This window comes from Phoenix dactylifera, chromosome 16, assembly GCF_051530095.1.
Source record: "Phoenix dactylifera cultivar Ajwa chromosome 16, Ajwa_hap1_PhDact_Kaust_v1.1, whole genome shotgun sequence".
Taxonomy (NCBI): domain Eukaryota; kingdom Viridiplantae; phylum Streptophyta; class Magnoliopsida; order Arecales; family Arecaceae; genus Phoenix; species Phoenix dactylifera.
In genome coordinates this window covers 22,651,485-22,675,826 of record NC_143205.1, presented here as the reverse complement: position 1 = coordinate 22,675,826, position 24,342 = coordinate 22,651,485, and the positions used below count along the sequence as shown (strand labels likewise).

The window sequence follows — 24,342 nt, the reverse complement described above, 5'->3', positions numbered from 1 at the left end:
GTTCTTGTTTGTTAAGTTGCTTAACTGACAAATGAATGTCACCAAGTTTTTTTTTCTGTTTCTTGTTCTTGGTGAGCCGGAGATGGTTGATTTATCCTTGGTCGATCCAACTAGACCAGAAACCTGAACCTAGCCTCCATTGTCACCGATCATTGAAAATCAACTCAAATTTGCCTTACCTAGCTAAGATAATAATAATTCAACTTAGCACTAAGTCGACTCACTTGCATTAACATTTGTACCTATATAGATGGAAGTGCGAATAAAAACCATCTAAATATGCTACACTCTGCTAATGGTCATATACATATTATGACTCCCTAGTGAGATTTTAGTGAACCCAAGCATGAACACTTATTTAGTTGTTTATTTGTATAAAAAACATTGCTACATATATGGGAACCTATTATAAAGCTTGTTGGCACATAAATGGATCTCTATATCTATCATGCAAGCCTTTTATCCATTTGATATTTTTCGATTGATGCACATTAAATCTATCAAAGTTGAATCCTATTTTTATTTCATTTTCTACATTATTGGCAATTTCTACATAACTTTGCATGTTTCCTAGTTAATTCACCTCAAAAAAGCCTATGGATGCCGCGCTACAAGGCACAAAGCAATGTTTATTCTCTCTCTTTCTCTCTCTCTTTTTTTTTTTTTGCCTTGTTGGACATGCTTATTCTCTTTCAAAATCATAGAACTGGATATGCCGTTTTCTCTCGAGAAGAAAAATAACAAGATGCAAGAAGAGTACATGCAATATGATCGAATTTTAGGTAGGCTAGCATATAATCTAGATAAGCACGTAAAATTATTTAAAGAGAAATTTAACACTATCTATATGAAAAACGAAATTCGAAATCTGATCTCCCGTTGCATGATGCCACCACCCAACCATGATCGGGTAAAATCGATTTCACCTATGGAAACCCATACTTAGGTAAGTCCATTTATTTCGATATCTCAAGAAAACTGTTATATTTCTCTATGTATGGAAACAAAATCCTTCGACGACAAAAAATTTGAAATTCGATCACACATATTAGTTGGTATGATCACAGTCATCCATCTAACTGGCTTGTCTTGATTGCACATACTAAATTCAAATACAGCTGATAAATGCAGTGGGGTTCTGGATGTGTATGAATGCATGCAGAAAGGAGTAAACTCAGTGGCACTCCTGGGCAGTGTGTTTTGTCCAAATCCAGGTTCTACTTTTTCTCCTAATGGCAACTGACAGCAGCGCAAAAACATATTCCACGTGCACCGCGCGTGCCACTTGGCCTGGGTGAGACGGGGACTCCGCGGCCTCGGACGCAACGTAAGCCTGAAATGACGGAAATGCCCATGATATGAAGGCGCCGTTGGAGAAGTAGCGGAGGGTATTCGAGTAAAAAGGCGAGCTTCGGTCTCCATTCGCTCCAGAAAAAGAAAAAAAATAAATAGAAGAAAACAAGAGAGGAGAGAGAAGACACCGCTCGCTCGCTCGCTCTCTCTATTTCTCTCTCGCTTCTTCTCCGCATATCCGACGCTCTTCGAGACTCCGCCTAATTTTCCCCCTTTCCTGAATCGATTGCGCGCAGGGAGTTCTTGGAATTAGGGTATGTGCGCTTTCTTTCGTCTTTGGAGGATTTCTGGGGGTTCAATTTCTTTCTTTTTAATCCGATTGTTAATAGTTTCTCTGTCTTTAACCTGATAAATGGGGATGGAATCGTATTTTGAGGAGCGATTTATCTGATAATTCGTGTTTATATGGGAGTCTTTTAGTTCTTTTTGGCATTGTATTTGTGGAAAAGAGATGAAACGAATGGAAAGATGATATCTTTTTCAGGTATTAGTCCCTTAGAGAGCTGGATTTTATATGCTATTTCTGGTTTTTTTTTTGTGGTGTTTTATTTAATCTGATGGAACATGCATTCTTTATAATGGAAGTAGTAAGCTTCTTCTTTTTTTTTTGTTGCCGATTATATTCGCTGGAGAGTTTGATGTTCACCTTGAAAGATTTGATAAAGGATCCAAAAAAGCTTGTGTTGGGAGATGGTGTAACCCTAAATAGGAGGACATGGTGGAGAATCACTCAATTCCAACTTGAAGTAGTTGGGATGGGTTCTTTTCAATTTGGCTTATGAAGTGGGGTATTTGGCCTAAAGAATTTAATTTAAGCTTTATATATTTTTATCCAGTCGAAATTCTCTATGAATAGTTTGGTAATATTAGGGGATTCTAGGCATTGCATGCGTGGTATCAAGTTCTTTTATTTGATTTCTGCAGACTGCTGTGAACATTGAGGGTTGTGGATTGAGGAGAAATTGATTACTTGGGGCAGAATGATAGGAAAAAAGGCGGTGCTAACATACAAACGTAAGCGATTCTCGTCCCAGTCTCGTCATGGTGATGGAATTACAGCTGATTCATATTCAAGGTCTTCAAGTGGTGTACCTTTAGAGATATCAAGCCAAGAAGCGGAATCGGGTGCTGACAATGAGAAGCTGAACAAATGCAATGCGGTGACAAAACTAAACCTATTAGTCCTGTAACATTTGTTTTTATAATTACAATGCACCCTGGTTTTCTTGTTGTATTTTTTTTTTCTTGTTTAACAAATCGGTGAATACATCATTTTGCTTCTATAGGTAACTTGTAGTTCTTCCTGGTTATTTTGATAACTGTAGTCTGAGCTTGTCATGTAAGACGGTGGCTGAGCCAGTGGGTTATTCTGAAAATTATCGCTTCTGGGGTTGCCTCATGGAGTTCTTTTAACTGCCTTATGAAGTTAACTTACTCTGTTATAGACTTGCAATATAGATTCATATGCCGAAGTTTGTTTTTTAAAAAATCTAGTTGTACCTCGTAAGAAATTTGTTGAAGAGAAATGACAATACACTTAAAAAAATATATATCTTTTTTTTCCCTCACGCAATGTATTTTTGGTGGCTTGTCAATCATGTTGATGTTTTAAAAATCTAAAATTACACAGTTCACTCATCCAAAAATATTTAATACATCAAAACCATCTAAATATAGTATGCATGTTGAAGCTAATGACAAGATGTATGTCAAAAATCAAATCACAAGTACACAACCTTAAAGGGATGCTTGGATGTCCTTTCATAATACTCCTATAGTATTTTTCATGTGCGGGAATTGACTGTTGATGTGCGAGAGGGAGAAATAGGAGAGAATAAGAACTCTGTTTGATCATACATCCTCAAGCCTTAGGGTCGATGCATAATTTATCCAACATGAGTGAGAATTGTTTAAAGAGAGGAGATTTGGGGAGGTAGACAGAAGAAATCCTTGAGTCCCAAGATCTCTGGGATATTGAAGATGCAATATTTGATCGTCCATGTTGAACATCATATTGTCTGTACACACAAGTATTGTGAACACTGAACACTTATTGAAGAGATGTGCTTTGATTTTGCAGTAATACATGGTTAGGACTCTTGGTATGATCAATTATCTGTGTTCATTTCTGAAGTTTATTTATGTATTTATTTATTTATTTTTGGCTTCTTGTTTAATGACAATGGGCTAACAACAACTGCACTGCCAGCTGCATCGAGCAATACCTGGAGTTCAGTGATTACAATGAGAGTAAACAGTAACCTGTTCACTAAAAAAACAAAAAATTTCCTTGGTAGCTCCACACCCATATTTTATCTTACCTTTCCATCATTTTCAATTAATAAATGTGATATCCAGTTTTTAGGTCTTTCAAAATTTTCCTTTGGATGGAAAATTAATTAGTTCACATGAAAAACTTTGGCCCGCTCACTTCGGATGTTTGGTTGGCCCGACGTGAGCCGCAGTTCCTGCCCTGAGCCAGACTCATCCAAGAACATCCAAAGTGACATAATTGGTGGGGTGCCAAAGTCACTTCATCTGAAGTCAGTTTCCCACCTGTTGACTTCCAACAAACCAAACACACCCTAGTGGAAGATAAAATAACATTTTATAATTTTCACTAACCCTAGCATTATTCAAACTTTGAACTTTTAGTTTCTGCTTCAGATCAAGTTGACCCAACCTGCTTTAACGTTTTCAAGTTGTAGATAGGTCTGCATGCAGCAGAATATAAGTTGAAGCAGCTCTTAATGAACAAGTGAGTTTTATGAGTGCTTTGTTTGACTTAGAAAAGGTATGAGTTCTATTATCCATGAGATATACTGTATGTTATAACACCTGTCCAGTTTGTTCATCATGCAACAATATGCTTTCAGTACTAAATGAATCTACAACCCTAAGTTTTGGAGTTGAACCATAATTTTAGAAAACGATATGATTCTACCACCAATATTGAAGGTTTCCATGTTTAAGTGCTTGGTTCTGTCAGATCTTAGGTTGCATAATAGTTCAGCATTGCTGCTATAAGGGATCCTGCCATCCTGATTAATCTGATGCTGCACTGCCATTTTATCTGCTTCCTTGGATTCTCTTGACATATGAACCGTAAATACCTCTTCACAGTAGATGAATCCAGTTTCCATTGCTAGTTTTCCTTTTTCAAGCTTCTTTATTTAGGTATTGGCATTTCTTATGATGACATGCTTAGCAAGTTCTTAAGAATCATTTTCATTAAAGAGCCACATTTGACATTATGACTTCATCTAGCACGAAGAATATTGTAGATTGTGAAGAAACTGGGAAATAAGTCAAATGATTTGTTAGTTAGTCTTCATTGTCAATAGAACTTATTGTTGTCAACTCAGAGCACAGTTCCTTCAATTGCCATCTCTAAGACTCATCATATGATGATGTGCCCCATGAAGGGCCCCACGAGCTATGAATTATCAAAACTTCATACTTCTTGTAGACCTATGAAGCCTAGTCACATTTTTGTCAAATTTTTCCTTGTTACTTATCCCCAAGGTTTGAAAACATGACCATATTGTGGTACATACCACCCCATACTGTGGTCTATACGATGTTGTATCCACCCTGTATTGGCAAATGATGAATAAATATGGTGGTGTATGATGGTATCTATGGTACCTGTTGCTACCAATTCCAAGACATCGAGGTGGACCGCCTTCGTGGACCTGTGAGACAACAAACAATGGTGAGAGCTCGCTAGCTTGGCTCCAACCAGGCCGGGCCCTCTAATACCTAAGTCAGAGAGGGTTTTTCTGGTGGACATGAAGGAAGAAGAAAGAATAACAGAGTTTCTCCTAGTCTAGGTGATTACCTTCCTCCTACCTTGCAGGGGACCTTCAAACCTATTTATAGCTAGAGCCTCGAATCTTCTGGGATTGTATCCCAACAAACTCGGGGTCGTGCCACAACAAACTGCTGACATGGCGTAACAACCTTGGAGATGTGCTGTAACAATCTAGTACATGATGAAATTGAGCGCTCCTTTAAGGCGGAAGGACTGAGTTGTTTAATTTGCAGGAAGGGTTCTGCTCGGTTCGGATCAATAGCCGAGGTGGGCTAAGAGGTATTGGCCTCGGAGGTCGGCCACTTCTAGTCTACTTGGCCGGACCTCCAAGTTTACTCGAGAAAGCATGGCCAGAATGCCTCAGAGAATTTTCAGGTGTGTCGAATCTGCCGTACGAGTCATGAGCTGGATGAATCCTCATGCGCCACATCATGCCTGTCATTTTGTTGCCACAATAGTATCAATGCATAATCAGTATGCCCCTGTACCGCAGTAGTTCAAACCTTGCTTGCCACCACCTGTCTATAATTGCTGTACTCATACGGGAGAATGCTTCATGTTGTAATAAAATTGCCATACCAAGTTATCTTTTAATATTTTGTTTCTTAATAGGTCAAATATCATTGTGAGAGGTAATTTTATTGCCATAAATTGTATACCATAGATTCTTCCTCTTTGGGTATTCTTAATAATACATTATAAATAACTTCTCCTTATGTTTCCATATCATCATGCCAGTGTTGCTCTAGATGTGGTTTTGTTGATGTCAATGAGAACCTGCTGAGCTGCTTTAGATGCTTTAGGAGTTATCATCTGCGATGCATCGACCCCCTTTCAAAGGTTTACATTTAGTATTGCATAGTATTAAATGAAAATTTTCGATGAACATGTTAAATCTGATGATTTCTATCCTTTATTATGCATAGTGTATTCCTCAGGAAAAATGGCAATGCTCAACTTGTGTTCATGAATTTGAAGAGTCTATGCAGAAGCAAGTTCGAGAGACTAATAAAACAAAGAAAAATAAAAGCATTGAAGATTCTGAGATCAGGAAAATTAATCTTCAGTCACATAAAATGTTGTTAAGTGCAAGACCATCTGAGGACAGCTCTACAAAGACAAGTTCCTCTGCAAATGATGCATCTCTTAACAAAATAAAAAACATTACCCGGACAGATGATTCATACACTGATTCTGATTCAGCATGCAAAGTCACATGCATTGAAGGGAACTCAAGGTCTAAAGATATAGACTTGGGGATTGTAGGAAGATCGAGTTCCATATGTTTGGGTTCATTAACTGAAAGAAAAAATAGTTCTGGATTGGCAGAGGGTTGTGTTTCTGTTTTGCTGAATTCAGATAAAAGAAGCAGTGTTATATGCAATGTTAAACATCCAAAAGAGAATTGCAATACTCCCTTGATTACCTTTTCTAGGAGAGTTAAGAAAAAGCAAGGTGTGGGTGAGAAATTTATGGGAGGGAATTTAAGGGCTGAGCAGACACAGTGTTCAACAGGCACCTGGAGCAATTCTCAAATAGGACCTAGTTGTAGATGTGAAGGGTCAACTCAAAATTGCAGCTTCATGGATCGTTCAACTAAAGTTGTTTTACCAGAACAAGCAGACTGTAGCCCATTGCATGTGGTTCAACAAGCCATGGTATAGTTTGAACTTTACTATGGTCAAGTCTTTCGTTGAAATGCTTAAGTTGTGCATGTCTGTCTGGTGTATTCTTGATTAGAAGCATGATAATATTTCTTCTACAGCTTTTTGAAAGGTTTTAAGCTATACGATATCTCAGTATACTTGATGATATACTAGATTTTGCCTTTGCTTTTGCCTTTGCTTTCACAAGTTGATTTACCAATAGATTCTGATATACCTTATGGGCTTTGATATTTTCTACCTAGACTATCAAATGATTGTTTCAGCAGGACTTGTTTCATAGAAAACAAAGCAAAGGTTATGTTGCTAGGGTTGGAGCATGTATTAATACAGGTCATCCAAACACTAGTTTTAGACTGTAGCATTTAAGTTTTACTAGCATATCTGCACTTGCATGGCATGATATGACAAAAAAACAAAGCATTTACAAGCTCCAATTTGATGAAATATGTTATATATTGATTACCACTTTGAGCAGTTTAAATTAATGATTTATGAGTACTATATATTAACAAATATGCATTTTACAGATATATTTGTATTCATTCTCATGAGGGTGAGCCTTGGTGTAATGGTAAGGTTGCTCCATTATGACCTAAGTGTCATGGGTTCAAAACACGTAAACAACCTCTTCATATGTGAGGGTAAGGCTGCATGCTTCTAACTCTCCCTATAGTGAAAGCCTCATGCATTGGGCCACCTTTTTTTTCTTTATATTCATTATCACTCTGCTCGTACGGGCCAGTTCAGCACGTACCATACCGGTACCGACCCCCACTGGTACAGTACAGCTACATAAAACGGTTTAGAGCTGGAACCGAGCGGGGAAGAAGAAAGAAGAGAAAGAGGAGAAGAGGAAGAAAGAGGAAGAAAGAAGAGGAAGAAGAAGAGAAAGAGGAGACTAAGAAGAGAAGAACACGGTTCGACGTACCTTGAGCTGACCCCCTCCCGAGCACCCCGACGCGCGCGCGGCCCTCCCAACGGTTTCTTCCTTGCTCATGGGAGAAGGGGGGAAAGAGAGGAGAAGAGAGGAGGAGAGAGGGGAAGAAAAGAGAGGAGGAGAGGGTTCGGAAAGGAGGAAGAAGGGAAGGGAAAAAAAGATAAGAAAAAAAAATCTTTCCAGCGCGCCAGCGAGCGGGGAATTGCTGGTCCCGCGCGCGATTCCATGCACAGTAATTTCGATCCCGCATGGTTCTCCGCGCCCGCGCGCGGGGACTCTCGCAGGGCAGCGAGCCCACGCGGCACCGCGCACGAGCGCGAGCCCACGCGGGGCCGCATGGGGCATTTAATACTAAATGCCACTCTATAGCTAAAACGCGAACGCGCGTGCGCATCGCCCTTTTTTTGGCTCCGATTCGGCACTGATACCGAACTGGTACCGGAGCCCACCGGTATACCGATTCGGTCGACTCAGCAGACACTGCTTGTATGTAAATGCATATGGATGGGAGATTGATAGAATTAAAGAAAGAAATTGGAGACATTTAAGATGAAATATCAGATTAAATGGTGAATTTGTTATGTTAGAGTTGTATTCGGTAAGTTTTCATGAGTTTCTCATTTTTAATGCAAGCAGAATAAAGTAAATTAAATGATATAAGTAAATGGCTTAAGATACTTGTACTTCATTTTTATGATACTAAGTAAAATTGTTGAAGGAGTCTACTGAAAATTCAACATGGATCAACTTAAAATGAAGCTGCAAGATACAGATTAAAATCAAAAGGAAAAGTTGTTTTTTTTTACCATACATTGTGCATGCCTTACATGTGCATTGATTCTGTTTTGAATATTTAGAGATGGTCATAAATTTTAAGTAAGGGCCACTTCCAATTGCCAATCTAGGGATTCTTTAAGGGGAAAAGGAAATGGTTAGGTGTGCAATGAGCTAAGCCGAGCCGAGTATAGGGCTTCTTGGCTTGGTTTCATCTATCAAAATAGTTGCTCGAGCTCAAATTGAGCTTCACATAGAGTGCTGAAGCTCGGCTTAGCTACGCTTTCAACCGGGCTTTAGCTACGCCTCAAACCAAGCTTTCACTATTTTCAAAGGAACCGGTGTTCAGGTTCAGCTCATTTATGGAGTGGAGCTCTGACAAAATGTTTGAGATCAGCTCAATTTTCAGTCAACCTAAGCTCAAATGAGTAATTAGTGAACCAAGCTCTACCTGCTCATGAAAATGAGGGTCCTGGTAGCTAGGGAATAAATTAGAGGGAATTCAAGATAGGAGTGGATGTAACAATCTAAAGTTCTTTTTTCTTCTTTTAATTAAATGGTGAGAGGAGGATACCAATGCGAGAGGGATAGAAAGAGAGAAATGATGGCAGCAAAATTATAAGAAATAGCAGCAGTATGAGCCTATCCAATGTCAAGAAGTTGTAACAAGGAATGCCAAACCGTTCTGAATCGGGTGGTTTGACCTGTACCAAACCGAATTGACAACCTAGGATGGTTCGGTCGTGTGGATCAGTTCAGGTTATAAATCGCTCCATCACCCTTTTTTCGCTGAGCATGTCACCTCTTCAAGAGCCTTCAAGGGCTCTCTCTGGCTCTCTCCACTATCTCCACCTCATGATCCCTCCTCCATCGTGTCCTGCTCGCCGTTGACAATCAATCCCTCATATTGAGTCTCATCTCGTCATCGATCTGCGCGCAATTGCTCCTTGATTGCTCCCTGACCTCATTCTCGACGACAACATCACCACCCTCACCTCCACCCCTCTCCACGACGGCATTGTTCTTGCTCTATCTCTCTCAAGTTAGTGGAGACCTCAGCCTCTCTCTCCCTTCATTTCTTTCTTCTTCTCCCCCCTCTCCTTCTCCCTCCCTCCCTCCCTCTCTCTTCCTTCCGCTCCTCTTTCTCCCTCTCCCCCTCCCTCTCCCTATTTTGGTATGCTCCGGCATGGCATACTATGACCCTTACTGTATCGTCGTACCAGTAGCTGATTGGTATGGATCACGGTGTTGATTTGGTGAACTTTGATTTGATAATGAGATAGGATTTTTACCATTATAACAAGAGAGATATTTAATAGAAACATATTTAGAGGGTCCAAAGATCGTATTTTTATGCACTTATAATACGTTGACATGTCATTTGTTGATTGGAAAAGTGCACATTGATGATTTCTAATCACATGCTGCCAATGTTGTCTGAAGCGAGCACTTGTACCGCTATTCAAAGAGGTTAGGGATAGAAACAAGCCAAACTGAGTATCAAGCTGCCTGGGCTTGACTCGCCATGTAAACAAAATGCTCGATCTTGGCTTGAACTCGAGCTGAGCTTAATGCATGTTGTTCAAGCTTGGCTTGTTCAGGCTCGGCTCGTTTATGAGCCAGGCCCTGAAATCTGTTTGAGTTCATCTCATTTCCTAACCGATTCGAGCCTAAACTGAGCTGCTATTAAGCTGTTCCTGAGCTGTTCATTAGCAACTTAGATCATTTGCGGACAAAGACAGTATATATGGAAACTATAGAATGATCATGATAGCAGAGAACATAGACTAGTGATCGGTTGGATGAGATTGTTGTTAAAGGAAGGAAAGAGAAACTCAAGGCAAAAGAGCGTTTGGTGAATAAAAACAGATGATATTTGAAAGGGAGAGGAAGGCAAAACTGGAAAGTTCTAAAATAAATAATATCCAACAGAAAACAGTTCCTTGGTTGAGATCTGTTGACTTTGTATGCCATTCCATTGTAGTTATCGATATTATCGTAGATCCATTGTGATCGTGAAATTATCTAAAAATGGAAACATCAACCTTAGTCACCATCTCCATATCTGGTTTATTTACCTTTCTTCTTTTTCTGGAAAGAAAGAGAACCAGTCAGGAATGCACATGAAAAAAAGGAATGGATATATATATCTGTTTTTGAACCAAAAGGATGGTGGCACAACAATTATTATGTGTGTGTGTGTGTGTGAGAGAGAGAGAGAGAGAGAGGGAGGGAGAGAGAGTTGGATCACAATGGCAAAAAAAATAGAGTCTGTTTTTACGAGGGGAGGGAGATGTTAAAATTGTTAGGATGATGTGTTAAGAAAATATAATTGACATAGCACTTTATGCTAGGCTGCATCAATAAGTTGTGCATGAGAGAGTCTTAAAGTCTGCCCTTTTCAGAAAAGAAATAAACTAGTTACCAAATTGGTTATGATATATGAGAGAGTTGTTGAATGCCAGCTATGTTAGGTTTGCGCGTTGTCGATCAGATCCTTTCAATATTTAAGAATTGCTACTTATGAAGCCATGTGCAATAGTTGTATCAACATCAATTTTTAAGTGTTCATGTGGGTATTTTAGGCTAAAATGAAGCGTATATGTATCATAGGGTGCAAGCGAGATCTATATTATACGCAGATAATTAATCTGGTTTTCTTGGAAAAGAAACATTTTGTTAGGAGTTGCTTGATTAGGTTTGGTTGGGTTGACCGGGGACATGAGATGGTCGGTTTGAGAACATTTTTTCTTGATAGAAGAGGGATCACATGCTCACATAAAATCTATATTGCATAATGCATTGTTTGGCACAAAAAGAACTCCAGAACATGGAGTATAGGAAGTTTCGGGAACAAAAATTAAAAGACATACTACTTGTAGGATATTCCTAAAATTCAAAATGCCTTTCAACATAGCAGAGATTCTAATTATCTGCAAAAACTGAAAAGAATTGAAAATAAAAAAAATGCAAATATTAGATATATTAAGAAGTATATTGATGCATTTTGACAATATTTCATTATGTTTCTATCATAAGGCATATAATATAGGAAGTTTTGAGAAAATTTTGAAAATTGTTTCAAGGTCACGAAGGACACTAGTCAAACAACGCGCTTTCTCATCCGTCAATATAGGAGGTAGGCAATAAAGCATTGTTCTAAATAATGAGCCTTTTGAATTAATGAATGCGAACCACAATAAGCAACTATAAGCACACAGAAACTGTCTTATCCCACACTTTATATGTTTCTTGTCTGTACAGTGTTACTGTCTCAGCATCCTTCAATAATTCATAACAAAGGCTAGGTCCAGTGGTTCACTATCAGACCAAATCCTTCTAGATTTCTCTGTCTCCCTCTGTCCCTGTCTTTGCTAACCTTTTGACAAGGAACTCCTGATTTATCTATTCTACAACCCAAACACTGGAGTGGAGTGTTTTCATGTAGCTTTTTGCATCATGGTGTTTCCTCGATTCTCAGCATGTGCACTGCATGAACCATATTTACTCTGGGGTTGTATATCCCTAGGTGTGTGCATTGGGCACATGCCTGCATATTTCTTAAAAATTTATCTGCTGCCCTCGTAGATGGTTTAGCCATGTTAGCTGCCTAAAACTGATTGAGCTATGGCAGGGTTAAGTAGATGAATATGCCACGTATATTGGTGTTTTTTTTTCAATTTCTCTTTTAGAAATGATGGTTGACATGCAATTTTTTTCGTATTGAGTTGATGCAAACATATATTATCTACATATGTTATACTCCAAGGAAAAATTGTCTCATGTGAATATTGCTGGACAGATAGCTGATGTCGGAAAAGATGCTGCAGCAGAACCTGCTCCTGAAGTAGGTGCTGAAACAAAAAGGTAAAATTCTTTTAGCCTAGCATTCTTCATATGTTCTTTGTTGCAATGAAAGATGACTGATGTTTGTTCATCAAACAGTGCTGGGGAGACTGGTGAGAAATTATCTATTCGGTGTTCTGAGATTCCAGAGAAACCAAATTTGAGTCATCGGTATCCATTGCCTTCCCAACCTGCAGGACATGTTCCTGAAGATCCATCAGAAAAACTTGCAGCTGCATATACAACTGGTGTCATCAGAGACTCCATTTTAGTGCATGAATCTAGAGGATCAGTCTCATCAGGCAATAAGTTAGTTAATACCATAAAGAGCTCTGACAAAGCAATCACATTATCTGGCATTTCAAAGGACAGGAGTCACCTGGGAAATTTAGAATTTTCTGTTTCCCTTCCTGCATCTACTAGTCCAACCAACATAGAATCAAGTAAATCATCATTGATTGTCATGCCTGAAAATCTTCTGAAGTGTCAAAGTTTATCAACTCGAAGTTGTGGCATCGTTATGGCAGATAAGGAAACTGATGGAAAAGTTGATGAACTTAAATGGCTTGAAACACTTCAAAAAGAACTGCAGGTTACAAACAAAGGAAAAAATATATGCTCATCTGTGGAGCAAAGTGTTATCAACTGCCAACAAGCATCTAATGGAAGAGCTTCCCCTATGGTACCAGTTAGTTTATCCGCGCAGAGTCCACATGATCAGGTGAATTGTAGAATTAGAATTAATTATATAATTTTATATCTTTTCTGGGCTCAGCAGGGCTGGGTTGCCAGCAATCTCTGCAATCTTGAGACAATGTCAAATTAAATTATCAGCATAGTCATACTCATACCCTGGCCAGATCCCTGTGAACAAAAAAAAAAAGAGTATCCAGGCTTGCTTTCTGCATCTCGATCCTTTGTTTTGCTATGACAATATAAAGGGAAAGAAGATCGATATTGCTGGTCTTGATGCAAGATTTCAAACTGTAGTTTTAAAATTTGAATATTTGCCAAATCTATGTTGTTTTTTGGTTCTAATATTATTTTTTCCTTTTTTTTTTTCTTTTGTTGGTACTTGATTGCAGGATGCATCAAGGGAGTTCAAGAATCAGACAACTGGATCACAAGAAAGGGCATTTCTGACAAAATCAGTTGAGACTGACTATGAAAAGCAAAAACAAGGAGAGACAACAGATAAGTCTTCCTTTTCTGCTGGTTTTCTAGGTCTGCCATTGAATTTGGAGGGACCAGATGTCTCTGTTAAAAATTTTCAGAGCATGCATTCATCATTGAATTTTAGTATTAAAGACAGTGTTCATGAATTCAATAAGACACTTCCATGGCCTAGCATTAATGAGAATACATCTGTATCAAAGCAAAAACAGATAGCTGACAATGTTAAACGTGGCTCACAGATGTTAGAAGAGAGGCCAGCCTCTCTGTTAGATAAGTTTAAGAGGAATGCAAATGAATGGTCAGAAGAAGAATTAGATTTTCTCTGGATTGGTGTGAGAAGATATGGGGTTAACAATTGGAATGCAATGTTAAGGGATCCAAAACTTTGCTTCATGAAATCAAGAGTCGCAGAGGACCTAGCTGAGAGGTGGAATTTGGAACAAAGAAAGCTTCTGAATGGCACACTATTCCAGCCAGGAAGACCGTCTGGACCAGAGTTGCTGCCTTTTACGAATGATTCTTGGGTAACAAAACTAATGCCAAGTAACTATTATGGTGGGAATGGTGCCTGGTCCGCACGTTCAGAATTCCCTACGCTCACAGCTGAGCCTAAACTTTCACTAGGAGGCATATATCTTCAGATTGAGAACACCCTCAAGAGAAATCCACTTCATTCATTAGGCCTAGGTACAGTTAATCCTCTGACAAGTGCAAGTCTGTCCCCAGATTCCATCAGCAGCAGCTTCCCAGTAGGTTCTTCTTACCCAGGGTCAGGGATAAGTCACCAGAAGTCTTTCAATGCTCACAACACAAGGTATGACTATGAATCATCTTCTGCGCGCCAAAAGTCAGTTGAAATTTTGACTCAGGATCACCAAACAACCAGCCTGCCAGCAAGTAGCAATCTCCCCCATTGGCTCAGGGATGTGGTGATCCCGCAACCAAAGCCAAGCAATTTAACTTTGCCTCCTATTTCCCTTTCACATTCTGCAAGCATGCTTAATAATGACCCAAGAGTAGATCCACCTGCTCCACCTAAAGATTCTCGGCGACGGGGAATTCTAAAGAGAAAGAACATCACATCTGGTAATCAAGCCAGCAGTGCGAGGGTGTCGGACAATCCAGCATCTATGAATGAGCATCAGGTGGGAAATCAACCAGCTGTTCTTCCAACCTTGGGTGTGATATCTCAGACACCAACGCCGGTTAATACAAGTTCAAATCTGGATGGTGTATCCAATTTGAATAAGAAAAGTTCATGTCCTGCTGGACCAAGTAACTTGGTTGTTATTGATAGTGAGGCTTCTTCTGAGGAGACGATATCGGACAGCTAGTTCTGTAAGGAATGGCATTGCAGTTGGTAAGTTGTACAGGGTTTTGTTTTGAGCCTGTACAGTATTTCTGTATATAAATGACCTGCTAATTTTGTTGTCCATATATTCTTTTGGAACTAATCCCCATCTCTCTGTTTACATTGTTTTTCACTAATTTGATGCAGCATCTATTTGATAATTTGCAAGAAAATGGATTGTGTGCCAGCATTTGCATGAGGTAGGATATGCTTGCAGTGGAAACTCATTATTGAACTTTAGAACAATTCAATGCATTGGTTGGTGCAGCCCAGAAATGACCCTCTACTTATTTGTATGTTTAATATTTTGCAGTTTATTAGTCAACTTCTTGATAAATGCAACAACATTATGATAGCAGTCAAATTCTTCTTCATTGCATAAGCCTTAAGTCCTCTGTGCAATCCAACAATCATTAGGACTAATTCCATGAACCTAAGGTAATCTAATTAACCTGGACTTTAAACATCTAGCCCAAGCCCATCCAAAACACAATAAAGTTCAGCCATAAGCATGACCTAATTGGCCCTCATCCTGTAACCACAACCCAGAACTCATAACTGACACCTCTTGTTATTAGCTCATTTTCTGCGTTCCATGCTTAGGCTCATAGCCACAACCCAACATCCTTCCTATTGCACCTGAGCTTAGCCTACAGCCCATCCATATGCTAAACTAAACCCAACTTGACTAGATAAAGGCTAGCTCGACACAACTAGGCGCACACAGCATTTAAGCCTATTCCAAACCCAACTATCCATGCCTTTAAAGTCCATTTATGAAAGCAACAGTGTTGAAACAGTATGATAAGCCACTGTTCGGCCACTCACATTCACCTGATTCCATCTATATGCCCCACAAATCATCAACCATGCCAGTCAAAACTAGTCTGCTTCTCATAATTGAGGCTAATAGAGAAACAAGGGAAAAAATGCTTCTGGAAAGAGCTACAAAAGAAGAAACCTCAAGACTTAGAAGTGCCCTTGTTCGGTTCTTCTAGCTATTTCCTTCCCTCCACACCTAGTCCTAGCTACCTTTCATCACTCCAAAATCTAATACATAACCACTTTTCTTTTCTTTCATGACATATTAACTACCAACCATCTCCCTTGACTTAAATTAACTGTTAGCCACGAGCACACCTTTTTTTTTTCAAGATAATCTAATACATAATCAAATACTATTTGGATTATGTACCTAACTCTCTCCCCAACGCAAGTGCTGGTGAGAGGGGTGCAACAACAAGCTAACTAAGAAGCCTGCTAGAAACCTAACCCAATATATACCCGAAGTATGCAGCAACCCTTTCTTGCTACAGTTAGAACCTCCGTGGTTAATCAGGAAATGACCACTTGAATGCCCATCCTACTAGGAGGGGAAGAGGACCCCCCCTCCCATTCAGTAGTAGAGTACTGGTTTTTGTTGTTATTGCTGCTCTCTCTCTTTCTTCTTCTTTTTTCTTTCCCCCCCTAGTCAATTGCATTCTATATCCTACACTTGCATTTGAGCTGTTTTTCTAACAACCGAAGGATGGCATCCAGGAAGCTAGCGTCCCATTCTTGCCAGGTTTGTTTCTGCCTTTCCTGCCAACCAGTTAGAAGTCAATCCCTTCGGGGTTTAGTGTGCGAAATTAGTGAATTCTTGACAATACTTGTTATAGGTATTGGCCAACGTAGACCCTCCCTAATCACATCTAATCCATTTCCTCTCTCTCTCTCTCACTCTCTCTCTCTCCCCTTTTCTTTTTTATATCTCCTTTTTTTTCCCCCTTTTGAGCTTTGCTTGGTTGTTGAGAATAAGATGATTAGTCAGCAGAACAAAAGGAAAGGAAAGAGGAGGAGAGGAAAGAACATCAACTAACTTGACATGCTTGGGTGAAGTAAAATACTTGTAAAAAGAAATTGTTGAGAAAGTGGATAAAATATGATTATGCTATCTTGAGCACTTGCATATTTGTTATTTTTTCTCAAAATCATTACCTTTTGGAGAATGAAAACATTGAGTTTGATGGAGAAAGCTGACCTTATATTTCTTATTCAATTTTGGCTTACTCGAAATCTTGTGCAGTGCCAAGCAACAAAAGACAGATTTCGCCCCAACAAACTTTCTTTTCTTTCACTTTCTCAATAACCAAATAAAACCTAATCTTCATCTTTCTCATTATAATCTTCTTATAATAACCATTTTATATAGCTTCCATTTTCCGAATGATTTTGTCTGCTTTGTTGGCTACATATGTTTTCATCTTTCATTTGCAAAGACAGCATGTAAATTTGGCATGCAGTATGCTATAATGATTTGCTTTTTCATGACAATCTTTGCAATGAAGAAAATCTTGAAGAACAAACCCAATTCATTACCCAGAGAGATGATTTTTTTTTGTTTGTTTTGCTTTTTTGGCAGATAAAATACAGCTAATTGTTGAAGATGGCTCGAAGGTTTCTGCTGTGGGCATCATTGTGGCTACTTTCATTCAGATATCATCTATCCTAATGACATTCAAAACTTTTTATGGTAATCTCTGATTAATGTTTCCATAATCATAAGCACTTGAATGCTTTCTAATGCCTGAGCTGGATTTGATGGACACAATGACTTGGAATTTGAGACTATTTGCTTCTGCTCAATTACTGGATTAGACCAAAATTACTCTAATGCTTTCTAATGAATGTGTGTTGGATTTGATGGACAAATGACTTGGAATTGAAAGTATAGGCTTTTGTTCAATTAATGGATTTTGCAACAGATTATGATTGTCTCTAATAGGCATGTTCCAACTGTTGACTTTTTGACTGCAAAGATTTGAAAACTAGTAGACTGCAACTCTAGAAATAAATGAAGTTAATACAAGAAATTCAACAATTTCGTAGTATAATAACCTTATATAAAATGGAACCATTCTGATCATCTACTCTCAGGATCAATTTCTTCAAAATATAATCTGCAACTCTTCAGCGACACCAAAATGTTGCCATGTCAGCTTTCCACATCTAACCTACAATGAATATGCAAGAAAGAAGATCTAGTATAGTTGAAATCACAAGATTATCAAGATTCTCTATAACTGTTGCTCATCTGATCTGGATCTTATGAACCTCCGACGCCTCCTTGGTACCCGAATGTCATCAGTATCTAGGTTTTCATTTTCATCACCATTATCTTGTTGACCCAATAGGTTCTCACCCCATATATTACGCTGTACTGATGATCTTTGATGCCTCCTCCAAGCCCTGGATGAGCCTCTTGCTTCATCAAATGACCTAATTGGGTTGCTAAACATATGGAACAACAAGAATGTGGTCCACCATGGTCCATTGCTTTCACCTAATTCATGCTCATGTGACAGTCCATCTCCGTTATCAATGACATAATCTCCAAGTATGAATGCTCCAGGCATTGCTGATCTGATGGCACTAAGGATGTCCCCGAATTCTTGCTGGTGCTCCAGGCGACGCCATGCATGCTGCCTTGATGGATCCACATAAGCAGGCCTTGTCATAGGGTGGACCCTCCTAGCATGTCTGCGGAGCTCCTTGTAGTTGCCAGAAAATGAGCATGATTCCTGAGAGCAGCTTCTGATTTTCTGATCCAGATAATGTCTCGCTTCTTTAACAATTGTCCAACCCATCACCATACCTCGGCAAAGAGGACACTTCAAGCAATTTTGCTCTGATCTATCTTCCCCACCAGATTCATTAAGAGTGATCCTTTCTTCTACCTGAGTTTCTAAATATCTATCTGGTCCTAGAATATTATCATTTCCTTCTGAATCTTCGAACGAGCCTGCAGAGATCCTATTGTTATTTTCTTCTAGACCATAGTCTTCATGTGTTTCTGTTGAGTTGCTTGTCATCCTTAGGTCCCTGAAGAATGGTACCGAAGCAGGAGCATCAGTGCTCCGGCCATGCCTCTCCCTACCAGTATTGTCATACATGGAAGAGCTGGAATGGGAAGGACCATCCATAGAGTCCATACTCAGTTTCCTGAATCGGTCAAGGCAATTTGAATGCCTGTAGCTTGTATCACAAATGTAGGATTTGCAACCTTTTTCATGACAAGTGCAAAGGAGAAGAACAGCATTGTGTGGATGGTCCATGCAGATGGGGCATGAAATCTCATCCCATTCCTTGCATAGAAGGGCACGTATATCATCTACGTTGGCAGAAGTGCTTCCTTTTATATCCATCATCTTTAGTGCACTGTCATAAGTTGCTGACATTATTAGATTAACTAGAACCCAAATATGTACCATATCTATAAGCTAATACATCAACCATATATAATTAAAAAATACATATAGAATATCAGATACCACGACATTTAAATAAACACAAACATTTTCATATATGTGTGGTAATGCATCATATATTTTCTGCCAGGGCAGCTAATGATTCACATCAGGCTACAATTGTGCAGGAGAATGATGACTTGCTTTAAAAAAAAAAAGAGCAGGCCTTTTCCGTTTCTCATTTTCCCTTTTTTTTATGAGAATGAAATGAACCATTCAATGTACAAAAATAGAAGAGCAAAACAGGCATCCAATGCAGCCACACTTGTGGCATGGACTGGTCAAGTAACTCTTAGACACTGCTTCTGGTTCTCTCCTTAGTTCATCTGCCAGACTTCGGGCTTGTAGCAAGAACTAAAATCCACTCACTGTGTTAGTTGGTATCATTGAAAACCTTGAGTTTTCAAAATTTGCTACTCCAACTTAGAAGAACTTTATAACTAAATCACCTGCAGCTACAACAAATTTCTAATACAGGACTGAGTCAGATTACAACAAATATGACTCAGTTCTATGCTATGTTTAACCAAGAGTTCAGTCTTTAAATTGAAAGATACATTTAATTGATAATTTTCATCATGAGGAAGTTTAGACCTACATCTTATTATCTTAGACTAGGGACAGCTTTTATTTATTTATTTATGCAAATCGATGGCCACAAATTAGCTTTCATTGTTAATCATTCAAAAAGAAAGAACTCAGGGACTAGAAGCCAAGGAAATATTTGCAACTGATGCTGTTTTTTTCCCTTAAAAATTGAAGCATAGGACGATTGATTCTTAGATGTAAGATTTACTCAGAGGAACATAGAGGAAAGACGAAGAAAGAGAAGAGGAATAGTTATGGGCGCGCCGAGCAGAGCTAGGGGAAGTAGTTTCTTCCATATAGACTAGGTCTTTCCTTTCTTCCGTGTCAACATATCGACCATGTATTTCTCTATTTTTGCAACATGACTTAGAAAGCTACACAAAACTTTCTTTATCACTGATTTCACCAAACAAGTATATAATGTTTACATCCTATGGTACCATTGAGTCACTTGTGATGATCAAATCATACAGTTAAGGATCATGCTGCGCTCTTACTCTAAAGCCTCCTTAAGAGTTCTGGCCTGCTAGACATTCAACAATTAATAAGGAACCCTAGTAAATAAAAGGTATGTTATCCCAGTCATCTTGTCACTAATTTCCTCAAAAAAGTTTCTATTGTCCACATCCTTGACCATCCTTATGGTACCCTTGAGTCACTTATGATGAACAAGTCATACAGTCAAGGGTCATGGCTTGGCTCTCACTCTATAGCCTCTTTAAGAGTTCTAGCCGACTAATTGTTGGTATCTCAATCATCTCTCACAAGCCTTGGATCAAAGAAGAGTTTTCTTTCCTCTTGATGTTATGTTAAACAACAGAAGTTTTACCCAAAGCCAAAATGCCAGCAAACATCAATATCTCCATACCAAGGTGCGGTGCCATATCAAATTGTACAACCAAACAGGCTATCAAGTTCATAAGTGCTCGCTCCCCAATCAAATATGCCCTCCAACCAATTGAAATAAAAAATGGCATGGAGTACCACGTAGGCCTTCCTTTCCCCGAGTGATATCTCCAAACATTGCTGTATAATTATACACTCCCCAGATTTTTTGCTGAAGAAATTCTCCAACAGATAAAATAAAATATTGTGCCATTCATGTCTCACCTATTTGAAGGCTGAAATCACATTATGTCGTTGCAGAACTCCCAGGCGAAGCCACATGTATCAAGAGAAAGACCAACAATGATGACTTAAATGCAAAGCAGGGATCTCTTAATGCCCAGATTTTGCAGTGTTAAATATTTCGTAAAAACATAAACTACTAGAATCTTGGCTTTTGTGAGTGCCAAGAAAAGAAAGACGCTTATATACAGCTAGCCCCATGGTAGTACTCTAAATCACAAGGCAGAGCTTAATAGGAAACTCACTAGCCATTACTGTTGATGTATTTTTCTTGATTAGCCTATATACCTAAAAAACTCAAATTATGCTTACCAGACAACATCTTAGACTTTGATGAAGTGTGAATCATGAGAATTAGATCCTCTGTTTCTTGTCCCTAATGTTTATGCCTTAAGCATAAGACTGGAAACTTCATAGGGAAATCACACCTAGAAACCTCCAAATAACAACCTTACACGCCTGCATTTGATCATGACCATGAAAGCACTCCAGCTTTCCAAGAGCTTCTCAACACAGAGAAAGCTGGCTCCGGGGGCCCTAATATATCTCACACTACTAACCCACCCTCCATAACTGCCCACCTCCAACACTTTCAACCCTGAGTTACAATTCCTTTCCCTGTTAACAGTCATATGAGTCGCAATACCTTCCCCTGTTAACAGTCATACACATTCGCTCTTTCATTTGCTCCAGTTTCAGATACCAAAACTAATCAAATTCATGCAAACATTACAATGAAAAAACATATTAATCTTCGACGCTTAAGATGGGTATTTCAAATTTTCTTACATTTTTCACATAGTTATTTATCGTACCATTTCGGTTCCATTCATCTGGAACCAATTTGAGCAACTCTACATAGGGAATTAAAAAAAAAATGTATAAGCTTGTGACCAGTTACATTCTCAGGGATTGACAGAGCATAAATAGATAAAATGAAGAGAAGTAACATAAGTGCATATATATAAATAAGCAAAATATATCTGATGAGAGGGTAAGAGAAGCAAGAAAACTTTCTCATTAAAAAAGCAGGGCACGAACCTGACTCACCAGAAAAAGAAACCTAAAATTTTAGCCCCTTATTTGAAGCTTATGATCTATCCAGACTTCCTCCTCAGAAAACGTTGCAATCTTGATTTCCTTTATACTCGAAGGACGAAAAATTCAAAAGGTTCTCCCAACAACAAATCAAAGCCTCACAGATCCTCTAAATATGCAATGGCTTGAACTCTGCCACTTGGAGATTAAATTAAATTCCACACTTCAAGCACGAGGCCCTGCATGGAAATTGTGGAAAAAGGAAGAAAAGGTCAAATTTAACGCATCAGAGATCAGAAAAATGCACATTACTGCAACATCGAAAGACCCAAAAAAAAGAAGCTCATGCTTTGCATCCCAATCAAATTTAGGAATTAGGAAAAGAAAAAAAAAAAATATGGCATTTGGGTTGCAAATGAAGTTTTAAGGCATAGAACGACTCCCATACTTAAAGCATGCTTCTAAAATTCAATTTAACGCGAGGGGCAACAAATACCAAGAAAAGAAGAAGGTTTCCCTATCCTCCAGAATGATCGTAGACAAGCAAGTAAACCCTAACCCATAAACTCCCTTCCAACCCAATAAAAAGGAAACAAGAGTACTTTATCCATCTTTAGTCAAGATCCACCTGCACATCCGAATCATCGCAGTAATATTGCAAGATCTGGTGATAATCGAGAAACCCTAACCAGATACTTCCACCATCGCCACTTCAAGAAACCTCGAAGCCATATTTGCCCCAACTGCCACTCGTCCAAATCCTAGCCCGGACCTTGCCCACAACACGATCTCTACCCAAAACCCATCAAGAAATCAGAATTACGAACAGAATTCATCAGAAATAGAAAAAAAACCCTTAAAATTCAAAAAAAAACCATTATGAGAAAAAGTTGCAGATTTTACAATGGATTATAAACAACAGATCCTCATCTCCTTTCTCTTCTTCTCCTCCTTGTTTTCTTGGCAAAGGAAAAGATTAGGGAAAGGAGAAAGGGAAGGGGGAAAAAAAAGAAAAACCAAAACAGAGACTTTGGAGAAGAGCGTAGTGGTGATGGAGCGAGTAATACTTGGCACGGTCGTCCGTCTTCTCGTCTTCTTTTTCTTTTTCTTTCTATTTTCTAATATGAACTCATTTTTTCACTATTATTATATATAGGAGGAGGCGAGGAGATGCCACGAAGTTTTCCTTCTTTTCTTACCGAATTACATACTACAGCGGCAAGATGCTGACGGTTCAGAGTCGGCTGCACCAACCATCACCTTGAAAAAAAATAATAATAATAATATAGTGATTGGGTGAGTCCGAGATCGATATAGCATATCGGATGGACAACCATTGCTCCACGATAACTTGAGATTTGCATCGAGCTGTCAATATTTACAACAAGATAAATAATATGGCTGATTGGATAACCTCCTTTGCGGCAGCATATTATTTTTTTTTAAAAAAAAATTTAAGAATACCAAGTGGATGTTTTTTTTATTTTTTTGCTATTTTTTTTTAATTTTGTTTACTAAGATTGCACTCATGCACATATGGTGTGAGATACGGCTGATTGTTGGTTGGCATGTCACCACCTTTGATTTTAGCATCATCCAATGCCGAAGTTTATTGATGGAAGCAAGGTCAAAAATGATCAATAATTTAATTGTTATTTTGTTCTAACTTTAGTGCATAAAGAAAATAATTAGCAATAATTATTGTCATTTAACATAACATCTGTGTTGTTCACCCATGCAAGGTAGTATTTTCTTTTATTACTTTGAATCCTTTTGCTATTGATTGTTATTCTTTCTATCACAATAATAAATAATAGCTAGATTGTGATAAAACCCTAGATGGAAGTGATGTACTTTGAAGACATGATGCACATCGCATGGGCCATCGAGATACAGGAACCGTACAGTATCGAACATGTAACATCAAATAATTCAATGAAATTTGTCCAGGTGCAGTGATTGGAGATAATGGGAGGTGATTGGCATCCTCAACTCCTTGTTGGCATAAATAGAAATAATCTCCATGGCATGAGAATTCCATAGCCACCACTAAAGTGACAAACGAGATTTAATAGATAAAATTACTTGGATATAAATACAAATTGAATACTAAAAATATAAATATAAATACGAATATAAGTTAGATAATTAAATTTTGTGACTATAGATTCAAAAATATTACTAAGTGAATGATAAATCAAGTTAATAGCACGTTAATATAATTATTTAATTTTATTAAAAAATTATAAATACTATATAAATTAAATATAATTACAAATAAAATTAGATATTTTAATACGAATCGAGTAGGTGTATATCCATATCTATTTTAATATAAATATTAGCAAGATGCTCAGATTTTTACTTATATTCGGATAGATTCA

At 38.4% G+C, this 24,342-nt stretch overlaps 2 protein-coding genes across 17 annotated transcripts; one reads left to right on the top strand and one right to left on the bottom strand.

The window, feature by feature from the left end:
• Positions 1–1,460: 1,460 nt before the first annotated feature.
• LOC103714899 (uncharacterized) lies at positions 1,461–17,643 on the top strand. 4 transcript variants are annotated; one of them, XR_605287.6, is made up of 9 exons: positions 1,461–1,607; positions 2,278–2,513; positions 5,906–6,007; positions 6,094–6,825; positions 12,348–12,412; positions 12,491–13,112; positions 13,477–14,927; positions 15,066–15,118; positions 17,320–17,643. XR_605287.6 is itself a non-coding variant. In XM_008802360.5 (8 exons), the coding sequence occupies exons 2-7, from the start codon at positions 2,334–2,336 to the stop codon at positions 14,899–14,901; spliced, it is 3,126 nt and encodes a 1,041-aa protein (XP_008800582.4). In that variant the 5' UTR covers positions 1,461–1,607; positions 2,278–2,333; the 3' UTR covers positions 14,902–14,927; positions 17,320–17,643. The 4 variants fall into 4 exon arrangements, 3 of the variants coding, with proteins under 3 accessions (XP_008800582.4, XP_008800579.4, XP_008800583.4); XM_008802360.5 differs by lacking the exon at positions 15,066–15,118; XM_008802357.5 differs by lacking the exon at positions 17,320–17,643 and having other exon boundaries at positions 13,477–15,091.
• Positions 17,644–17,717: 74 nt separating this feature from the next.
• On the bottom strand, positions 17,718–23,145 carry LOC103714898 (cellulose synthase, putative (DUF1644)). 13 transcript variants are annotated; one of them, XM_088713002.2, is made up of 4 exons: positions 22,862–23,083; positions 22,455–22,749; positions 21,971–22,197; positions 17,718–19,115 (listed from the first exon to the last, which is right to left on the bottom strand). In XM_088713002.2, the coding sequence occupies exon 4, from the start codon at positions 19,103–19,105 to the stop codon at positions 17,975–17,977; it is 1,131 nt and encodes a 376-aa protein (XP_088569128.2). In that variant the 5' UTR covers positions 19,106–19,115; positions 21,971–22,197; positions 22,455–22,749; positions 22,862–23,083; the 3' UTR covers positions 17,718–17,974. The 13 variants fall into 13 exon arrangements, with proteins under 13 accessions (XP_088569128.2, XP_088569133.2, XP_008800574.4 ...); XM_088713007.2 differs by having other exon boundaries at positions 21,962–22,197; positions 22,561–22,749; positions 22,862–23,081; XM_008802352.5 differs by having other exon boundaries at positions 22,587–22,749; positions 22,862–23,081.
• Between the last annotated feature and the right edge of the window lie 1,197 nt (positions 23,146–24,342).

Coding starts and splice junctions, on each gene's coding strand:
- LOC103714899 (XM_008802360.5), top strand. CDS start 2,334: ATGATAGGAAAAAAGGCGGTGCTAACATACAAACGTAAGCGATTCTCG. Junction 2,514..5,905: donor AGCTGAACAAATGCAATGCG/GTGACAAAACTA, acceptor TCATCATGCCAG/TGTTGCTCTAGATGTGGTTT. Junction 6,008..6,093: donor GCATCGACCCCCTTTCAAAG/GTTTACATTTAG, acceptor TATTATGCATAG/TGTATTCCTCAGGAAAAATG.
- LOC103714898 (XM_008802355.6), bottom strand. CDS start 19,105: ATGATGGATATAAAAGGAAGCACTTCTGCCAACGTAGATGATATACGT.